This window comes from Trichomonas vaginalis, chromosome III, assembly GCF_026262505.1.
Source record: "Trichomonas vaginalis G3 chromosome III, whole genome shotgun sequence".
Lineage (NCBI taxonomy): Eukaryota > Parabasalia > Trichomonadida > Trichomonadidae > Trichomonas > Trichomonas vaginalis.
In genome coordinates, this window is record NC_067205.1 from 20436065 (window position 1) to 20453958 (window position 17894).

At 34.3% G+C, this 17894-nt stretch overlaps 9 protein-coding genes and 1 pseudogene across 10 annotated transcripts, besides 1 other annotated feature; 7 read left to right on the forward strand and 3 right to left on the reverse strand.

The window, feature by feature from the left end:
- Nucleotides 1-13031: part of a mobile genetic element that runs on past the window's edge.
- Nucleotides 84-1161, forward strand: TVAGG3_0735210 (protein of unknown function, DUF4106 family; the record flags this gene model as incomplete). The annotated part of the gene is made up of 1 exon (XM_051244676.1): nt 84-1161. A coding segment is annotated over one exon (1078 nt), but the record flags the coding sequence as incomplete, so codon positions are not given.
- TVAGG3_0735220 (protein of unknown function, DUF4106 family) lies at nt 1729-2262 on the forward strand (the record flags this gene model as incomplete). The annotated part of the gene is made up of 1 exon (XM_051244677.1): nt 1729-2262. One exon carries the CDS (start codon nt 1729-1731, stop codon nt 2260-2262), a length of 534 nt encoding a protein of 177 aa, XP_051091264.1.
- On the forward strand, nt 3232-4329 carry TVAGG3_0735230 (uncharacterized protein; the record flags this gene model as incomplete). Its single annotated transcript, XM_051244678.1, has 1 exon — nt 3232-4329. One exon carries the CDS (start codon nt 3232-3234, stop codon nt 4327-4329), a length of 1098 nt encoding a protein of 365 aa, XP_051091265.1.
- On the forward strand, nt 4367-4786 carry TVAGG3_0735240 (protein of unknown function, DUF4108 family; the record flags this gene model as incomplete). Its single annotated transcript, XM_051244679.1, has 1 exon — nt 4367-4786. One exon carries the CDS (start codon nt 4367-4369, stop codon nt 4784-4786), a length of 420 nt encoding a protein of 139 aa, XP_051091266.1.
- Nucleotides 4863-5255, reverse strand: TVAGG3_0735250 (uncharacterized protein; the record flags this gene model as incomplete). Its single annotated transcript, XM_001292900.1, has 1 exon — nt 4863-5255. A coding segment is annotated over one exon (393 nt), but the record flags the coding sequence as incomplete, so codon positions are not given.
- Nucleotides 5903-6268, forward strand: TVAGG3_0735260 (uncharacterized protein; the record flags this gene model as incomplete). The annotated part of the gene is made up of 1 exon (XM_051244680.1): nt 5903-6268. The coding sequence occupies one exon, from the start codon at nt 5903-5905 to the stop codon at nt 6266-6268; it is 366 nt and encodes a 121-aa protein (XP_051091267.1).
- On the reverse strand, nt 6853-7242 carry TVAGG3_0735270 (uncharacterized protein; the record flags this gene model as incomplete). Its single annotated transcript, XM_051244681.1, has 1 exon — nt 6853-7242. One exon carries the CDS (start codon nt 7240-7242, stop codon nt 6853-6855), a length of 390 nt encoding a protein of 129 aa, XP_051091268.1.
- Nucleotides 11168-11731, forward strand: TVAGG3_0735280 (uncharacterized protein; the record flags this gene model as incomplete). Its single annotated transcript, XM_051244682.1, has 1 exon — nt 11168-11731. One exon carries the CDS (start codon nt 11168-11170, stop codon nt 11729-11731), a length of 564 nt encoding a protein of 187 aa, XP_051091269.1.
- Nucleotides 13032-13550: 519 nt separating the features above from the next.
- On the forward strand, nt 13551-14181 carry TVAGG3_0735290 (annotated as a pseudogene). Its single transcript has one exon. A coding segment is annotated over exon 1 (631 nt).
- A 2384-nt stretch (nt 14182-16565) lies between these two features.
- TVAGG3_0735300 (uncharacterized protein) lies at nt 16566-17102 on the reverse strand (the record flags this gene model as incomplete). The annotated part of the gene is made up of 1 exon (XM_001295061.1): nt 16566-17102. The coding sequence occupies one exon, from the start codon at nt 17100-17102 to the stop codon at nt 16566-16568; it is 537 nt and encodes a 178-aa protein (XP_001295062.1).
- Between the last annotated feature and the right edge of the window lie 792 nt (nt 17103-17894).

The window sequence follows — 17894 nt, forward strand, 5'->3', positions numbered from 1 at the left end:
TAAAACCTTCTGCCAAGTTGTCTGACAAGAAAGGTTGCAATGGAATTTTCTATGTCGGATACCAATATGCTCCAGAAGTTTTCATGGGATATAAGATATATTCTAACTCTGACTTAGTTCAAACAGTAACATGGGCAAACTATGAATGGTTCGCTTTGAGAAACTCAGTACAACCACAAGCTAGAGAACAAACAGACCAGTATGCCACCATTGAGAAAATAAGAAGACTTGACCCTAACGTTCCAGGAGTTTATGTTAACCTTTCTGGACAAACTGCAGCAGCAGTAACCAAAGTAAAACTGAAACTTAGAGTTCCTTTGTCATCTTTCCTCATCTTTAGGTTCTTAAGATACTTGCCAAACTGGGCAGGAAAAATTTCTATCGAACTTACTCCAAGCAAAAATAACTTAGTCATTGCACCAACACAAGACCAATTCACTCTTACAGACGTAAAGGGAACAAATAAAACGTCATTCGCCGAATTTTGCAAAGACAAAGTTGACTTAGACTTTGGTTTCTCAAACTTCAACAATGAAGTAAACTATTATTTCAATGCTGCTGGAACTGCTTGGGACCCAGTTAAGTTCACATGCGAACAGTTTGAATGCAAGAGAATAGAAAGCAGACTTGCAGTCTATATGTTGGACCCAGATATTTCAAATGCTTTAGCTGCCAAATATATTGCAGTTCCACTTATGTTCCCTATACACCAAATATCTGTCAAAGACTTTGCAGGTGAAGTTGGAAACCAAAATCCAGGAGCCGCAGGTGCAAGAACAGATATTGCTTTAACAACTGCAATGAAACATGCAGATACTATGTTTGTACTGTTCAGACGAACTATAAATGACTATTCTTGTTTCTACAACCCTGGTATTAAATATCATATAAACATAGATGGCAAATATTACCCAAGAGAAGAATATTCTACAGTTGAGGATATGAGGTCATACAACTTGACATTAGATGCTATGAACTTTAACAACAACTTCACAACAACCATTAACCCTGAAATGCAAAGTTCTATTATGCCATATGTGAAAGTATGGACTCATACAGGAGGTCAAAAAACTCAATATACAAATGGAGACCGTTCAAACTTTTGGCTTGGCATTCCATTTGCTGACTCAGAAGACTTTATGGGTGGTATTTCAACTGTTGGTACAGTTCAAATACAATATACTGGTGACAGAGACGGTCCAGATGAATTGAGAGCAAAGAAGTTTACAAAACCAATAGCACTTTTCACGGAAGATGCTCTTTTGAAGATTCGTTCGATGAAACCTGCTGGGGCTCCTCAGATTGGCATAACGACAGCTTCCATCGAGCAGATTTTGGCAGCAGGTCAGTAAGTTGTTCTTGAACTGACTTCTCTCCGTCAAATATTGACAGTACGCCAGTTTTGACATAATATTGTATTATAAACTTTCCTTTAGTAATATCTGTAAGTTTTGAAGTTATATTTTTGTCTGCTTCAAGAACTTTCACCATTTCAGTTATACCAACTTTCTTTGTTTTATGAAAATATTTAGGTTCAGCAAAGACTGCTATTCTATAACATTTTCCATTGTTTGTGTAAAGAACTATTCTGTCAATGTATTTGTATTGTTTGTGAGTATAAACTTTGTTCTGCTTCAATTCAATAAGATATCCGAATACGTCCATCTTTTTATTCTAAGTAAAATGTCATTTCCGAAAAATAGAAGCGTAAGTGTTTCAAAAGGTTTAATGGCGGTGGCAGATGTGAAGTTAAATTCACCAACTCAAACAAACAGTCAAAGTGTTGTTGTCAATGTCAAAGACAGAGATGTTGAAGTGGGGAAACCATACGAAGACGAAGATGGTATAACAATTGTTCCTGTAAAAGAACCAACATATCCTGAAGTTAGCAGAGACTTAAGTTCTGTTGCAGATATTCGAAACGACTACCAACAACTGAAAGACAAACTTCAAACTCAGGAGAAGATTTGTCAAGCTTTAAGTATAATGTTAAACTTGGTCGAACACAACCCTGTAAAAGTGAACTCATATGTCATTGCACCTCATGAAGTTTTGAAAGAACTATTGAAACTTTTGACAGAGGCAGACGATATAAACATCAAAGAAATAGAACCCGACATTAGTTGCTGTGGTGTTTCATATAATGCCATTGACAAGATATACGTTATGCAAGGAGGTGAAACGTTGAACTTAAAATATAGTTTCCCAGACGTTATAAAAATATTTGACGACCACAACATTTCATTAAAATTTATTTGCTAAGTAAATGGCAGAAGACATAATGGTTTATACTATTACGACCAAAAACCCTGAGTCATATAATTCTATAACAACAAACTTACAAAGTCCTCAAGGACGATATTGTAAACTAACCTTAAACACAATGACGACTAAAGCCTGTTTTGCTCTTTTGACACCAGAAGACTTTATTGTTGTGAATGGTAAAAAATACTCCTTTGAAGATACTTACTCAGATATACCACCAACAGGTTTTGTTGACTTATTTAATACTTTAAGTACGGGTGTAACATGTGCTGCAACTAGAGCAGGTTTCATTATGTTTGGATGTCCGACTGAGTTTACTATAAACGATATGAGCTATAATACAAAACTTATTTCTGGTTTTTACTACCAACAGTTTCCTATAACAGGAAAAGGTGTCATACAAGGAATGTCTATTCCATTGACATTAAGCACACCAATCTTATATATTGTTTCAAACTTAGGTTCAAAGTGTTATTCGAATGTCGACAGAAACTATTATGACCAAAAGATACTTATGCGTATAAACAATACTTTCGCTGCTGGTTTGCCTATTGTTCATTCGAATGCAGAATTTTCAACCTTAGTGAACTCAAACACTTTGGCAAGTATAACGTTGACATTAGTTGACGCAAACTTTGTTCCTGTAAAACTTTTATGTCCTATGTATTTGTCAATGACGGCAGAAAGTTTCGAATTGGAAGATGCAACTGGTGAAAGTATTGTATTACAAGAACAACTTCAACAACAAATAGCTCAAGAACAACAAATGCAACAAATGGAACAACAAAGTCAAGAATAAAAAAATATTATTTTTTTATTTTTATAAAAATGTACAGAATAGATGTTTCAGATTTTTATGACTTCCAAGCATTCAGAAATATGTGTCCATTTAGAGACTATAACAAAGCAGTCGAGAATTTGAAACGTTTAGTCATTTATGTTGACTCTGCCCCAGAATGTTATGTCATGAAAGAATGGGATGTTGTCTTTAACAAACCAAGAGCCACAATAGTTTCAGAACAAGAATGTAGACAGAAACTTAAGAAAATAAAAGTTGTACAAGTTGGAATGAAGATGTTAGATGCTTGGGATATCTTATTGTCAAAGTTAGAAGATTTTTCAGTTCGAGGTATAAAGTTCTATACACCATCTCCAAACTTCTATTCTATCTTCACTGGATATAAATACGAACAAGTAGAATGGAACGAAAATGTTATAGAAGCTTGGTTAGACCATGTCAAAGAAATTATATGCAATGGAAACGAAAAGGTTTATGAGTATATCTTATGTTGGTTTGCAAACATCTTACAACATCCAAGTGCTAAAAATGAAACTGCTCTCATTATAATTGGAAAACAAGGAACTGGTAAGAATACTTTCTTTACAGATATTTTGTGCAAACTGTTAGAAGGTTATTCGAACCCTAATATGACAAACTTAGAAAACATCTGTGGCAAGTTTAACTCCTCAATAGAGAATATGAAACTTATAGTTTGCAATGAACTTCAAAGTATAGATACAACAAAAGTTTTAAACTCAGATGCTTTGAAGAGTCCTATAACAGATAAAGTTGGAGTTGTTGAAAGAAAGTATAAAGACTCAAGAGTTTGTGAGAATGTTGCAAACTTCATTATGGTTTCAAACAATGCTGTTCCGATGAAGTTAGAAAGTTCTGACAGAAGATATGTAGTTGTCAGAACGTCAGATTCTCATATGCAAGATACAGAATATTTTGACGACTTAGCAGAAACTTTGACATCTGACTTTTACAACCACTTGTTCTCATATTTCATGACATTAGATATTTCTAAGTTCAATCCAAGACAAATTCCACATACCGAAGAGAGACAAACATCGTTAGAAGCAAACAAGAGTGTATATGAACTGTTCATAGAAGAAAGCGACTTTGTGTCATTAGATGAAAGGTCTTTATATGATGAATATAAACAATATTGTCAAGAGTATGGTTATATGCCAGCGTCTAAACGAACATTCTTGGCAAATGTCAAAAGTCTTTTAGACGTACAGAATGGTGTATATACAAAGAAAAATTTTTCTGAGTAAATTTTAAAAAAAAATATTTTTTTATCCGATAGAAAAGATGACGAAATATATTTCAGTAAACAAGTACATGTCAGGACTTAAAGAAGAACTAGACCCATTCACATATTTGAATGTTTACTTCTACCATTTTGAAAAGTCTTCATTCAGCAAAGTTTGGAACATTGAACCAGTTAAGTTTGCTATTGTGACTAAAAATGGTGCGAAATTTGAAGACTTAGACATAGAAGGTTTGTTAACAGTCAAAGAAAGTTTTGACAGAAGGTTCTCAAACCTTAAAGAAGGCAAAGCATACAAATTTGTTATACCTTATGAACCAAAGAAGACAGACGACTATGAATATTATGAGTCTAAAGTTGTAGAAGTTCAAGGTAAATTGGGTAAAAAGCTATTAGAGTCTAAGCCAGTGTTTACTCCTAAAGAGGAAGAGAACATTGGCATTGACCCAGAAATGTTCTAAAAATAAAATTTTATTTTTACATGTCAAATTTCTTTTCCTCTGGAACTGGTTCAGGTTCTTTCTTCTCTTCTTCTACTTTCTTTTCTTTCTTTTCTCTCTTCTTCTTTTCTGGTGGTGAGACGTCAAATTTCTCAGAACCATATTTATGTAAAAGTTCTTTGTCCTTTAATAGCTCATCTATTCTGTTTTCTATTTCATCTTCAAGAACAGCGCATGTGTCTTCTTTGCATTCTAAGAACTTTTGTTGGACTTCATCTTTCCAATCGGCGTCATCTCTGTCAACAAGTCTGTCATTGACAAATTTTAAGACTGCTCTTTGTAATGTTTTATGGTTCTTGTCATATTCCCAGAAACAGAACTTTAGAACAAATTCACCTTTCTTGTTTACACTATGTAAGATTTTATGGTCGACAGATGTTTTGCTGTCAAAAAGTTTGTCTCGAATATAGATAGCGAAATCGCTAGACATTTTCTAAAAGATAAAAATTTTAATTTTTCTAAAAATATGTTAGAAAAAAAGTTTGCTGACATTGACAAGAAATTTGAGAATGTTTTAAACAAGAACAAGAGGAAGTTAGAAAATGCTCGTTGTTGTGGTTCTTTAGGTTCCTCTGGTTTGGGAATGGACTCGGTTGGTGGTACGTCGGACATTGTTCTGAAACAGTACAAGTATTGTTCTGAAACAGTACAAGTATTGTTCTGAAGCAGTACAAGTATTGTTCTGAAACAGTACAAGTATTGTTCTGAAGCAGTACAAGTATTGTTCTGAAGCAGTACAAGTATTGTTCTGAAACAGTACAAGTATTGTTCTGAAACAGTACAAGTATTGTTCTGAAACAGTACAAGTATTGTTCTGAAACAGTACAAGTATTGTTCTGAAATAGAAAATTTTTCTCACAAATTGAGAGCTTTTACGGGAAATTTGTTCTGAAAAAGTTCAAGTCTTGTTCTGAAAAAGTACAAGTATTGTTCTGAAACAGTACAAGTATTGTTCTGAAAAAGTACAAGACTAGTTCTGAAACAGTACAAGTATTGTTCTGAAAAAGTACAAGACTAGTTCTGAAACAGTACAAGTATTGTTCTGAAAAAGTACAAGACTAGTTCTGAAACAGAACAATGGACAACATCGAGCCATTAGATGAGGCAATTTACCTTATAGAGATAAATGAAGTTGTTAAGCAGTACTTGGGCAAGGACAAAGCCAACAAGTCCCTCGGCTTCTGGTTGTCTGGAAGAGGTGCGCTGAAAATCGAAATTGAAACCGGAATTCCAATTCAAATACCAGAAAACACTCCTGTAGACGACATAAAGGAGATGAAGAAAGAAGCTCTTCTCAAGTTCTTTGCAAAGCGCCCATGGATACAACTTCCAAACAGAGAGAGTCCAATTCCACGAATTATACAAATTCTCAGAGCACTGTTCCACTTCTCGGGTCAGCCGTTCTACATAACCTCAGAAGGCGACATCCAACCAGTTCAGTAAACATCTCATTTTAACTTCACTTTTTTTATGTTTTTTGTGAAAGTGTCAAAAATAAATTGTTTTCATGAGTTTTCTACGATGTTAGAAAAATGTTATTTTCTAATATCTTCACATTCAATACTTTTTCAGCACTTTTCCGTAGTTATATATGAAAGACAATTCGAGATAAAAGTCATAGTACAATGGAATAATATGTTGCACACCATTTGTTGTGAACCAAACTTGAAAGTCAGAGAAACTGTTACTATGTGGTTCGTAGAATTTAGAAGCAAAGTCATAAAAGTCCTTACCAATACATAGAAAACTATTGTTGCTTGAACTGAAACTTGCATGACACATAACATTTTGAGGGTCAAACACGTTTCTATAAACCATCAAATCTGCTGGTGGAAGTATAAATTTAAATGGACCATCTGGTGGTAATGGTTCGTTCTGGTTTAGTAACCGAAGAAATTGTGCCCAAGAACGTTTGTCTACTTCCCAAAATAAAAACTCTGTATCTCTTGGAGGGTTAATTTCAATCTTTTGAAATGAAACGGTGGAGTTCATCTTGTCATATTCTAGTTTCAGATAGAATGTTCCATTTAGTAAAGAGTCGTATTTTTTTGAAATTCCCAATAATATTTGTTCATTTGAGTTTGAAAGTCATCTAGAGTTTTCTCAAGACTTTCGTCTGAACGAACTGTAAAGATTCTCATTTCGTCAAATTTGTCTATTAGACCATCAGAACCTTTATACTGCCCATGAAAATATACTGCGAACATAAATGCGTTAGTTCTATTTGAAAACAAAACTCTTCTAAATCCTATTGCCTTTGCATCTGAAGGACTTTGAAGCCAACGAATTGGATAGTCAAACCTGTATGCTCGGGATGAAATTTCTTCATCTGAAATAGTCCTACCAGCATTTGTAAAGATATAGTCTAACGGTTTTGTATCTGCTACTTTTGTTCTTTGTTTTTCAACCTGAAGCATTTAATATATGTAAAAATATATTGTTTTAAAATGGTATGCCATTTCATATTTCTCATCTAACAAACAAGTTTCCCAACGGTCTTCTCCAACAAACTCAGCGTACATTTCAAATAAAATTAAAAAAAAAACGTCACTTTTTAAAAAATAAATTTTTTATTTCATGCAATGTTTTATTTCTGTGCCGTCTTCAAGTATACCCCAGTACTTACGCTTGGAGAGGACATGAACTTCGGAAAATACCTTATCTAGCTTAAAACAGCCCATCTTTTCACCGACCATTCCCATTTCAATGAGTTTGTTGTATCCTTCTTCGTTCGTCATGAGTGCGTCAATGTTCTCATAGTAAACCTTCACTTTGGATTTGACTTCGGAGAAGAATTTGTTGTAGTTGTCAAGGACTGCCTTTGCGAACTGAGGGTAAGACCAATGTTCGACAATAGGTTTTAATGTGGTTACTAAGCCACTTTGACCTTGAGTGAATTCGTACCTCAAAACAAAAGGAGAAAACCTTTCAACAAAGTTGTCGACCTTCTCATAATGTTTACTCTTCATCTCTTGAGGTTTCTTAATGGAATATCCCCATGTCGAATTCATAAGCAATTTGAGTGTCATTGCAAGTTTGGGGTTTGAAGCTTTCCTAATATCATACAGTTGTTGTATGACTTTTCCAACTGTATAGTTCCTTCCCGGGAACTCACCATCTTCGTTTGGAATTCCAGTCGGAATATATTGGACAAACCTCATGTATGCAGCGTTAAGGTCGACATAGTATATCTTTTCATCTGAGTCGAACTTGTCGCAACCAATTGGTCCAGTTTGTGGAAATTCAAGTGAGTCTCTTATCTTCTGAGAAACTTCTCCTGTTATCTCATAAACATCGTCGAAGCAACCTGTTTCATATAAAACCTTCTGACCTAACTCAGATGCTCTCCAATACAATTTGACGTCAATTGGATGTCTCAATGGAAGTTTGTTTATAGCATCTTGAAGTTCTTGCAACCTCATTGGAAGTTCTTCTGGTTCAGGTTGGTATCCGAACATACCAACCCTTGTGGAACTGTGTACTTCTTTTGTACTAGAACTTTGTCTGGAACAACTTTTGGTCTTGCTAACAATGAAAAGTTTGTTTCGTCTTTTGGTACAAAAGTTTCTGTCAGCTTGTCATCTGGAATTGATTCCAACAAACCTTTCTCGAAAAGAATGTTTACAGCTCTGACAATGTTGCACTTACTTTTACCAAAGAATGGGTTTGTAAGACTTTCGTTCAACATGAAGTGGTTGTGGACAATTACAATCTTCAACCATGGTAAGTCTTTGTCAACAACATAGTCGTCATGTGAAGAACCTTTAGCTGTAGGTATGTTGACTCGGATATTGACATTTGCCAACGGTGCAATTTTTGCCAATTGACCTCTGAGAATGTACCTTATCTTCACACATGACTCAAGATACTTCATCTTCTCATCTGTAACAAGACCAGAGTTCCTGAGACATGTAAGAATACAAGGTTCATTGACAATTGTTTCAATTGAATTGTAAATTCCATACCTTGTCAAGTCAATGTCAGACTTATTTATGAAGGGGAAGTATCCAGCATGTTGTCTGACTGCTTGAGGGTTAGGTTGGTACCATTCGAACTTGACACTTGCAATTCCTTCAATTGCATTCAAAATGTCTGAGTCGGAGTCAACCATTTGTTCTCTCTTTGTAGTCTTGAAAGCGTCAAGAAGTTTTGCGGTTGTTTGTTCATTGCCATGTGCATAGTAAATGTGACCATCCAAATCTGTTATGGTCAATCTGAATTGTGTCCTTTCTTATTTCCGTCTTGAATTGCCAGCAAGTACTCCCATGAAGCCTTCTTTGTTCTTTCCTTCGTCAAAGTTACTGTAAAGGTTCGACCAGATGTAATTTGACTTCTAACTTCACGATACTTTTCATATGCATATCTTGTTCTTTCCATGGGAGCATGTGCGTCTTCACCTTTTCCTTTTTTCCTTCTCAAAGGATGCAATTGTTCGTCATGTTTCCAGTAGAATCTGGCAAAGCCGTCGTGTCCTTCAACTTGAGGTTCACTAACATCGAAAGGCATGTCCATAAGACGTTCTTCTTCTAACCTCTCTAGTCTGTTTGGATAATTGGCACGTGCTGTTTCCAAATCCATTTCGTAGCGAAGACCAGACAATTTGTCATAGACTTTTATGGGTCTTCCCTTCCTATATTTAAACTTCTTCGAAACTCTCCAACCATATTTTTGTAACTCTGCTTTTATTCTAGCAGACTTTCTATCCATTCTATATGGGGGCATTTTTATAAAAATAAAAAAATGTTTTTTTTCTTTACTTTACATAACCGCCTGCTGCCATAAGTCTTTGACGCAACCCATACCAGCTAATGAAGGTTGACTTGGTTTAGTTTGGAAACTAAACTTTGGTTTTGGTTTATCTTCAGTTTTTTGGTTTCTTCTTCTTTCTATCGGTTTTTCGTCACTTTTCGGTTCCTCTGACTTTACTTCACTTGCAGGAACAGATGTGTCGTCAACATCTTCATAAATATCATATGCCATTTGTTTTTTGTTTTCCTTTCAACTTTTTGTGTTGTTGTAAAGTTTAGAATATTTCGACTCTAAGTCAATGAGATGTTCTATAATGAACTGTTGGTCAGTGAAGTAAACTTTTCCATCTGTTGTCTCGAAAGCTCCTTCAGACTTCAATATTTTATTTGTGAGAGTCTGTTTCTTTTTTGAGATACTAGCCGTTCCATTTCTATGAAAAGTGACTTTATAGTTAGGGTTTGTATTTCCAGACCTGGCACTTTCTATTATTGAATTTTTCTCTTCATCTGTAAGTTCTTTGACAGGTTTTGACAATGATTCTGAACTTTTTGTTTGTGGTGTCAAATCTACCGTTTCAACTTCTTCGGTCATTTCATCTCAGTAAAAATTTTAGTTTGGTTTTTTCAACTGGTTGTTAGGTTTTTTTAAGTCGGTCTAAAACTTCCTGAGGTATAGGAAGAACTTTACAAACACGTGGTGTAAATGCTGGAAGCCGACAAATCCATCTTGAACTCATTTGTCTCAATGCTGTATTGTTCATTTCATCTCAGTAAAAAATTTACATTCCCCACGTTTGAGGCGGTTGAGGTTGGTTATTGTTTACCCACTGTTGTGCATGGTTATATCCTCTGTTAAAGAATCTTTCACCTTGGTCCATATAGTGTCCTGCTTGGTTATAGTAGTCATTTGCTTTGTTATAATAGTTTCCTGCTTGTCTTCCTACATTGTCCATCCATCCTTGAACTTTTCCTCTTGTTTCAGGATTTGGAATAAGATTTGTTGCATCTCAGGCTACATCCCAACCTTTCTGTACAGTTTGTATAATAGGTTGTGCTTTCTCTTTCAGTATACCTAATGTACTCAAAATCTTCTTTCCAATTCCAAATGCACCTCTGGCTATTGTTCCCACTGCGGGCAAAAATCTGGATGCAACTCCTGCTAATGCGCCAAATAAACCCATTTCTTATAGGGTAAAAAATGACGAATCCGAACAAGGACCCCTATGTTTCTAAAGCGACAAAGAAAGCACTCATGATAAAAATCTTTAGTTCAACACCAAATGCTTGGTTTATGGATATCTTGGAAAACATTCCGAGAGTTAGAACAGATGGACCTCCATACTGGTTAATATTTGTTGGTCAAAACACAAGATACTGTGAAGCCATACCATTATGGTCCAAAAATATTTTAGATGTGAAAACTGCTTTGACAATATTCGTTGACAAATACCATCCAACAAAACTGACATCTGACTGTGAAAGTTCTTTCAAATCAGATGATGTAAAGAACTATCTGCGTTCAAAAAATGTAAACCAATATTTCATTGTCGACCAAAACCATTCTGCTCTTGGTGTCATTGACGGTTGTATAAAAATGTTAAGAGACTTAAACCAACCACAAGGTGGTGAAGCAAATGAAATGTCATATGACGACAAGTATAGACACTTCTCCATGGCAAAGATGAGACAAGTCTTAAATATTTACAATAACCGTAAACAAAAAGGTTTGGGAAACCACTCCCCCGAAGAAATGAAAAACAACCCTGACTTAGAGAAAGACTATATATTTAATAATTTAGTCAAAAGAGACAAACAAGAAAGAATGCCGGGCTTCAAACTTCGGAAAGGTGACAAAGTAAAAATAGAAATACCTAAACGCGACCCATATGAAAATACTATTGACTATGACAACAATGGGAACCCGACAGGTACTCACATTCGTGTTCGTAAAAATAGAAGAAAGTATACAAGAGAATATTATGAAGTTTTAGGCAAACATGGCAAAATGTACACACTGCAAGCAGAAGATAAAACTACTATTGCCAGACCTCGTTTCAAACTTGTCAAAGTTCAAGGTGGTATACTTTCAAAGACAGTTCCTAACAAATATAAGACAACTCCTGACGAATATGCTAAAGAAGTTGAAAATGACGACTAAGCAATTCTATACCATGCGTAAAACTGTCATGTAAGGTGGCATGTATTCTTTACTTTGTCCCGTTGTTTGCGTATATCCTGAAACGAAATGTGTATGGTTTCCTTCTCCCTGAGTGTCACTCCAGTAACAATTTATAGCAAACTTAACGTCGTCTTTAACATCATATCCTTTACCTTTTGTCATTCCTGACCAACCAATATATCTATGCTTATGCCAACCTGCTTGAGATGTACTTAAATCTATGTAGTGACTGTGTGCAGGTAAATTTCACACTGAAATCGTTTTACTTCCACCTGTTTTCCTTTGAAGAGTTTGCACAATACAAAAACCTGTCGACTATTTGTTCCCATGCACCAACACCAAACATTACTTGAGGACCTCTTGCTTCCATAGATGTATAAATAGAACCTACTGGGTTCATTAAATCAAACATATGAGATATTATAGGATTGTCTCTTTTGAACTTAAAATATAGTGCAACTATTTCAGGTTTCTTCTGGTTTGTGTCAGAATATTTTTTATAATATAATCTTATGTTTTCAGGGTAGGTAAAATCTTGACTATAATATTTATTTCTGTCATCTGTATAATAATATACTATTCTCGTTTTTTCTATTGCATTATATCTTTTATATCTATAATAATCTAAATATAATGTTAGCTTTTGTTCATCTACATGTGGTGTTCTGTCGTCATCTCCATAGTCATAATAATGTGGTGCTGGAGCTGGGTCAGGCAATGTCATATCCACCATTTCATAAACTCTTAAATATTTCTTTTGTTCGTCTCCATATAAGTTTAAGTAGCAGTTGTTGTCTAATGGAACTTTAACTTGTGTACCATCATTCTTTTTATAGCTTACATACATTTCATTGTTATTTTTCGGAATGAGTTTACACCGTGTACCATTTTTTAAGGACTGTACCAACTGCCATCTAAAATATTTATTTTCTTCATTGACAGAAAAGTCACCAACAATAGTTTCAATATTTTTTGTTCCTATCAAACTTTGGTATATTTCATTGACATATGTTTTATCTGCTTTCTTTTCAAGGCTAACGTTTAAGTTTGTAATATCAGATATAGAATGTGTATGTCCAACGTCACTTTTCCTGTTTAAGGTTTCTTGTAAGTTTGTAATATTTGCAATGGTATGTGTATGTCCAACGTCACTTTTCCTGTTTAAGGTTTCTTGTAAGTTTGTAATATTTGCAATGGTATGTGTATGTCCAACGTCACTTTTCCTGTTTAAGGTTTCTTGTAAGTTTGTAATATCAGATATAGAATGTGTATGAGTCTTATCTGCTTTTGTCTCTAATGTTTCCTTAAGACTTGGTATTTGGTTAATATAATGTATATGAGTCTTTTTAGAATATTCGTTTTCAGCTCTTGTCACTTCACTTGACATTTTATTGTCAACATATGTTTTGTCTGCTAGTTCAGGATGAGTATGTTCTTTTGTTGCATAAGCATTGTTAGCTCTTTCTTCTTCTTTTGCTATTGCATCGTCTACATATTCTTTGTCAGCTTTGTTGTCAACATCTGCCTTCAAAAGAAGTTCATTTATAGGTTTCTCGTTTAAAGTTCCTTTTGTTGGATTTATACAGACAGTATGGTTCTTATTGTCTTGAAACAGAAACTCATCTGTTATAGGGTTTAATGTCAGTTTTAAGTCACCCCCTTTCAATGACTCAGATATCTTAGAATAGTTTGAAAAGTTTGTTGTGTTCTTATTTAGAGCTTGCATAATGAGTTGTCGGTTGTGTTGTATTTCTCTCATAGACGCTGTTTCATTTGACATTTTTATTATAGATAAAATATGCTTCCAATAGAAAAAGCAAATTCTAGAGTTGCTACAACTAAACCATTAGATGAACTTTTTACTAATGTCGGTCAAAAGTTTGAGACAGAGACCGTAAAGCATGAAGGCTATCGTTTTGACTACCCATTAAGATGGTTAAGAGACCCATCCGTCACAAAAGCTATTGGCTTTCGTAGAATGAAGTTCATTTCAGAAGCCATACATGGTTTCCCATTTACGGTCGGTTTTTGAAGTTCGATACTATAACAAAGAAAAACGTATGTATGAGAAATTTGAACAGGGAAAACTTTTACAAGTTAATTTGCTTATAAACTTAGAAACAACTCTTCAAGCTTTTCAAGAAAAAATAAACGATATCTATATTGAATATGCAAACCAGTATAACATTGACGAAGGAGAATACCATCTCGATATTATTTATGACAGGAAAAATGCAACTGTTAAAATCAATAGAATAGAAGACCTTGGAGAAAACGTTTATATTTCTACAAAATATAACAACTTGGCATGGTATAGATTTATGAGGATGTTAAATCAGCCTGCAGCATATCCAGTACACCCGGACTATTATGAAGTCGAAAACCCTAATGGAACATATGAAAATATTTTCGACCAAGATGCTATTATTGTTCATGCTTCATTTTCTGGCGCCCAAAACTCTTTCTTATGCTTGGCAAATGACTTTTACGAAAAACCTACAAAGTTATACGAACCACCAAGTGGAAGTATTTCAGACTTTCAAGTATGGTTTACTACAGATGGAAGAAAAAGAATAATTCCATTATACCATGCGTTTTACTTAGAACTTAGTTTCATATACAACCACTATCGAACGGTAAAAATATAATTTTTTAATAACGGTTGAGGTGTTGGATTTGGTTGCCAACTAGACTGTGGTGCAGGTTCAGGCTGTTGTATAACAGGAGCTTGTTCTTCTGGTTCAGGGTCTTTAGGTATAATACCAACAAACTGACCTACTCTTTTACCAATATTTTTTTGACTCCGTTCCAAATTCCTCTTCCGACAGATTTTATTCCATTCCATATACCTCTTCAACTCTTCTGAAGAAGTTTCCAATACTACTGAAGAAACCCATTTTACTAATATGTAAAAATCTAATGTCCGCCAAGTCTTTTACGTTTCCTGTTGAGTTCCATAGCATTCTTTAACTGGAGCTCATACATTCTGTTTCTCCTCTGGTAGAAAACATATTCTGGGTCAACTCCTGTGTTCGCGTCATCTGCATAAAGTTGTTTATATCCCACTTCAGGGTTTGTATAAAACTCTTTCCATCTCATATTTGCATACCATGGTGGCAAACCTAACGCAGCGTCATTTGACATGGCAGTTTTGCATTTGTACATCTGTTGGCACTTGACCATAGTTTGCCATTGCAGTTTGTATTCTAACTTCATTTGGAATATTCTCTGGGTTTGGTTGTCCAGGTTGCTGTGCATTCGCTAAGTTCTGTGCGTCCATTTAATATTAGATAAAAATATCTCTTACGAGTACATATACTGAACATTTGCAGGCATTGGTTCATCTTCATATTCTCTGTACTTTTCTGCCACGTCAAATAAATAAATGACACAATGGAAAAAACCTAAAACAAGTAGTCCTATTTCAAACCACAACATTTACTTACTAATAAAATTTCTTTATTGTGACACTTTCTCCGGTTTATAGGACCTCTCTCATATTTTATCTTGTCCATAATAAAACTCATAGTCTATGTCCTCTAACCATCTCATAACGGTTTCCAAACCACTTTTATCGGATGTAAAGTAAAAGCATGGATGGTTATGTATAACGTCTAAAGTTTCTAAAGAGTCTCTCAAAGTCCAGTCTACTTGGTATTGAAAATCCCATGTGTTATAGAACGGCGGGTCCACTAATAAAGAAAACATTTTCCTTGTCTTTATATTTTTCATACAACTCTGTCCAATGACATCTCACAAACTCTATACCCTCAATATATTTTTCTATGTTCTCTTTGAAAACATTTGTATAGTTAAGATATAAAACTTTTGACATAAGTGTTTCAATGTCATGAACTCTTATAGAACCACTATATAATAGTCTAGCAGATATACTATCCCAGTCTATATAGACTGCTTTTTTCAAAACCTCTCTCACAATATTTTTCTTATCTTAATGGTATACGTTCCATCTTACCTATAGGTATCTTTTCTTTAACTCTTTCAATATATTGTTTGTGTCTGGAATATGTTTGAGACGGTCCATATAGTTGTCGAAGTCATTGCATATAATCTTTGAGTCTGGGAATATTGTATGACATAAATGGGATATATAGAAACTTCCACCGAACAAATCTACAAATGTTAGACCATTCGGTAGTTTCTTAAGTTCTCTCAATATAATATCTTTACATCTACTCTTATTTCCAAAGAACGGTAACGGTGGTTTTGTAAAATTCATTTATATATAATAATAAAAATGTTTTTACCTGAAAAGTGACAAAACATGAAAACATATATAATTGTGAAAAGCGACACAAAAAAGTCAACGGCTGGTCGGCTGGGGTTCGGTCCTCCTCTTGGGTCTTGGGAAAAACATCTTCAGGGCTAGAGGGCGCAACGCGCCTGGAAGCCCTCCAAATATAAACTTCATTTATACTAAACATCTTCAGGGCTAGAGGGCGCAACGCGCCTGGAGGCCCCACTACCTTTTTTTTAATGTGCCGTTTATTTTGAATTTTTATTAAACTTTTATTATTTTTTATGCAGCACAACTTACCATTGAATTCTGTATAATAATATGCGCTGCAATAAAGGACAAGTATTAGCATATACAATTATGTAAGAAAATATATTTTCAATTGTAAATTTTTAAATGTTTTGATAAGTTGTGTATGATTTAGTATCATGATGTATTTTTAAAAGTTTCTTGCAGGGTATTAAGTTTCAAAGGTGTTACGAATGATTTAACCTACCTTATAATTTATTAGTCAAGGCATTAAAAAATAACTTTATTAATGATTAATTTTTAAATTTAAATTGCTTTGTAAGCGTTGAGTTGGCCCTTAATTTGGCTGTATAAAGTGTTATAGATTTGTGTGATTTCTTCGCCTGAGAGCAGATAAGAAGGCGTTACTGTCCTTCTTATATTAGGAACAGCTTTCTCTCCAAATGGGGCATTAAAAGAACGACGAGGAATGTAAACTGCATATCTTACGGTTCCACGGACAGTTGCTTGGCGACAATTGACAGTGTAAACACCGTTGGACTTAGTAATCTTGATAACCATGCCACCAAGATAGACAGCTTTTTCATGTCCATCGACTTGGTTGAAATCAACTCTGAAAAAGAGATTTTTGGCAAGCTGAGCCCATTTGGAACGTTGGAAATAATTGACAACATTAGGTTGTTCGAGATGAAAATCGTTTGCTACTTGCCATGCGATTGATTCGAGATTTGTTGTAGAATAGTCTCTTTCAAGATTAGCTCTAGTCATTTTCTCAACTGTAAGGGCCTGTCGACCGGAACCAAATATAGAACTCTTGCATATTAAAGCAATTAGTGTGAGCATTTTGATTATTCTGTCACTTGACAATTTTGACAGCTTTTCATATTTTCAGCTTATATCGGCGCGCTATATTATATACTTGACAACTTGATTTTTTTTGCCATTTTCTGTTACAGTAGTAGGATAGGAAGGGTTGTGTGACTTTTTTTGTTACGTCTATATATAGATGAAAGTATATTTTCACATCTTCTATATATAGATGATATAAAAATTTTTTCTTACGTTTTTTAAGTCATGAATTCGTAAGAAAGCGCGACATTATTAAATAAATTAGTAATAAATATTATATACTAAACACATTTTAAAAAATTAACATTAATTTTAAAATAATTTATTTTTTATCTTTTATAAAAGAAGCTATATATAGATGATGTCAGATATTCCGCGATTAATTAAACATTGTTTAAATCCTGAATGGGTTAAACATCAATTTAAAAAGGAAGCCTGTGAATTATTAAATGAATATGAAAGCCAAAATAAGCTAATGAGGTATAAATATAATGATAAAGAATATTTAATTTCATGGAATCAATGGAGTCATAATCAAAGACCTCATAAACGAGAAGAAGAAATTAGAAATAATGAAATGGAAATCATTGATGACATTAAAGAGGATGGAATTCCTAAATTTTGTAGAAAAACCTTTAGAACTAAGTTAGGAGCATATAAACGTAGAGTATTAAATCCTGAATACATAAAACATATATTTAAAAAGGAAGACTGTGAATTATTAAACGCTAATGAATATGAAAATGCTAAATCAAAAACTGAGATATAAATATATTGGAAGTGATG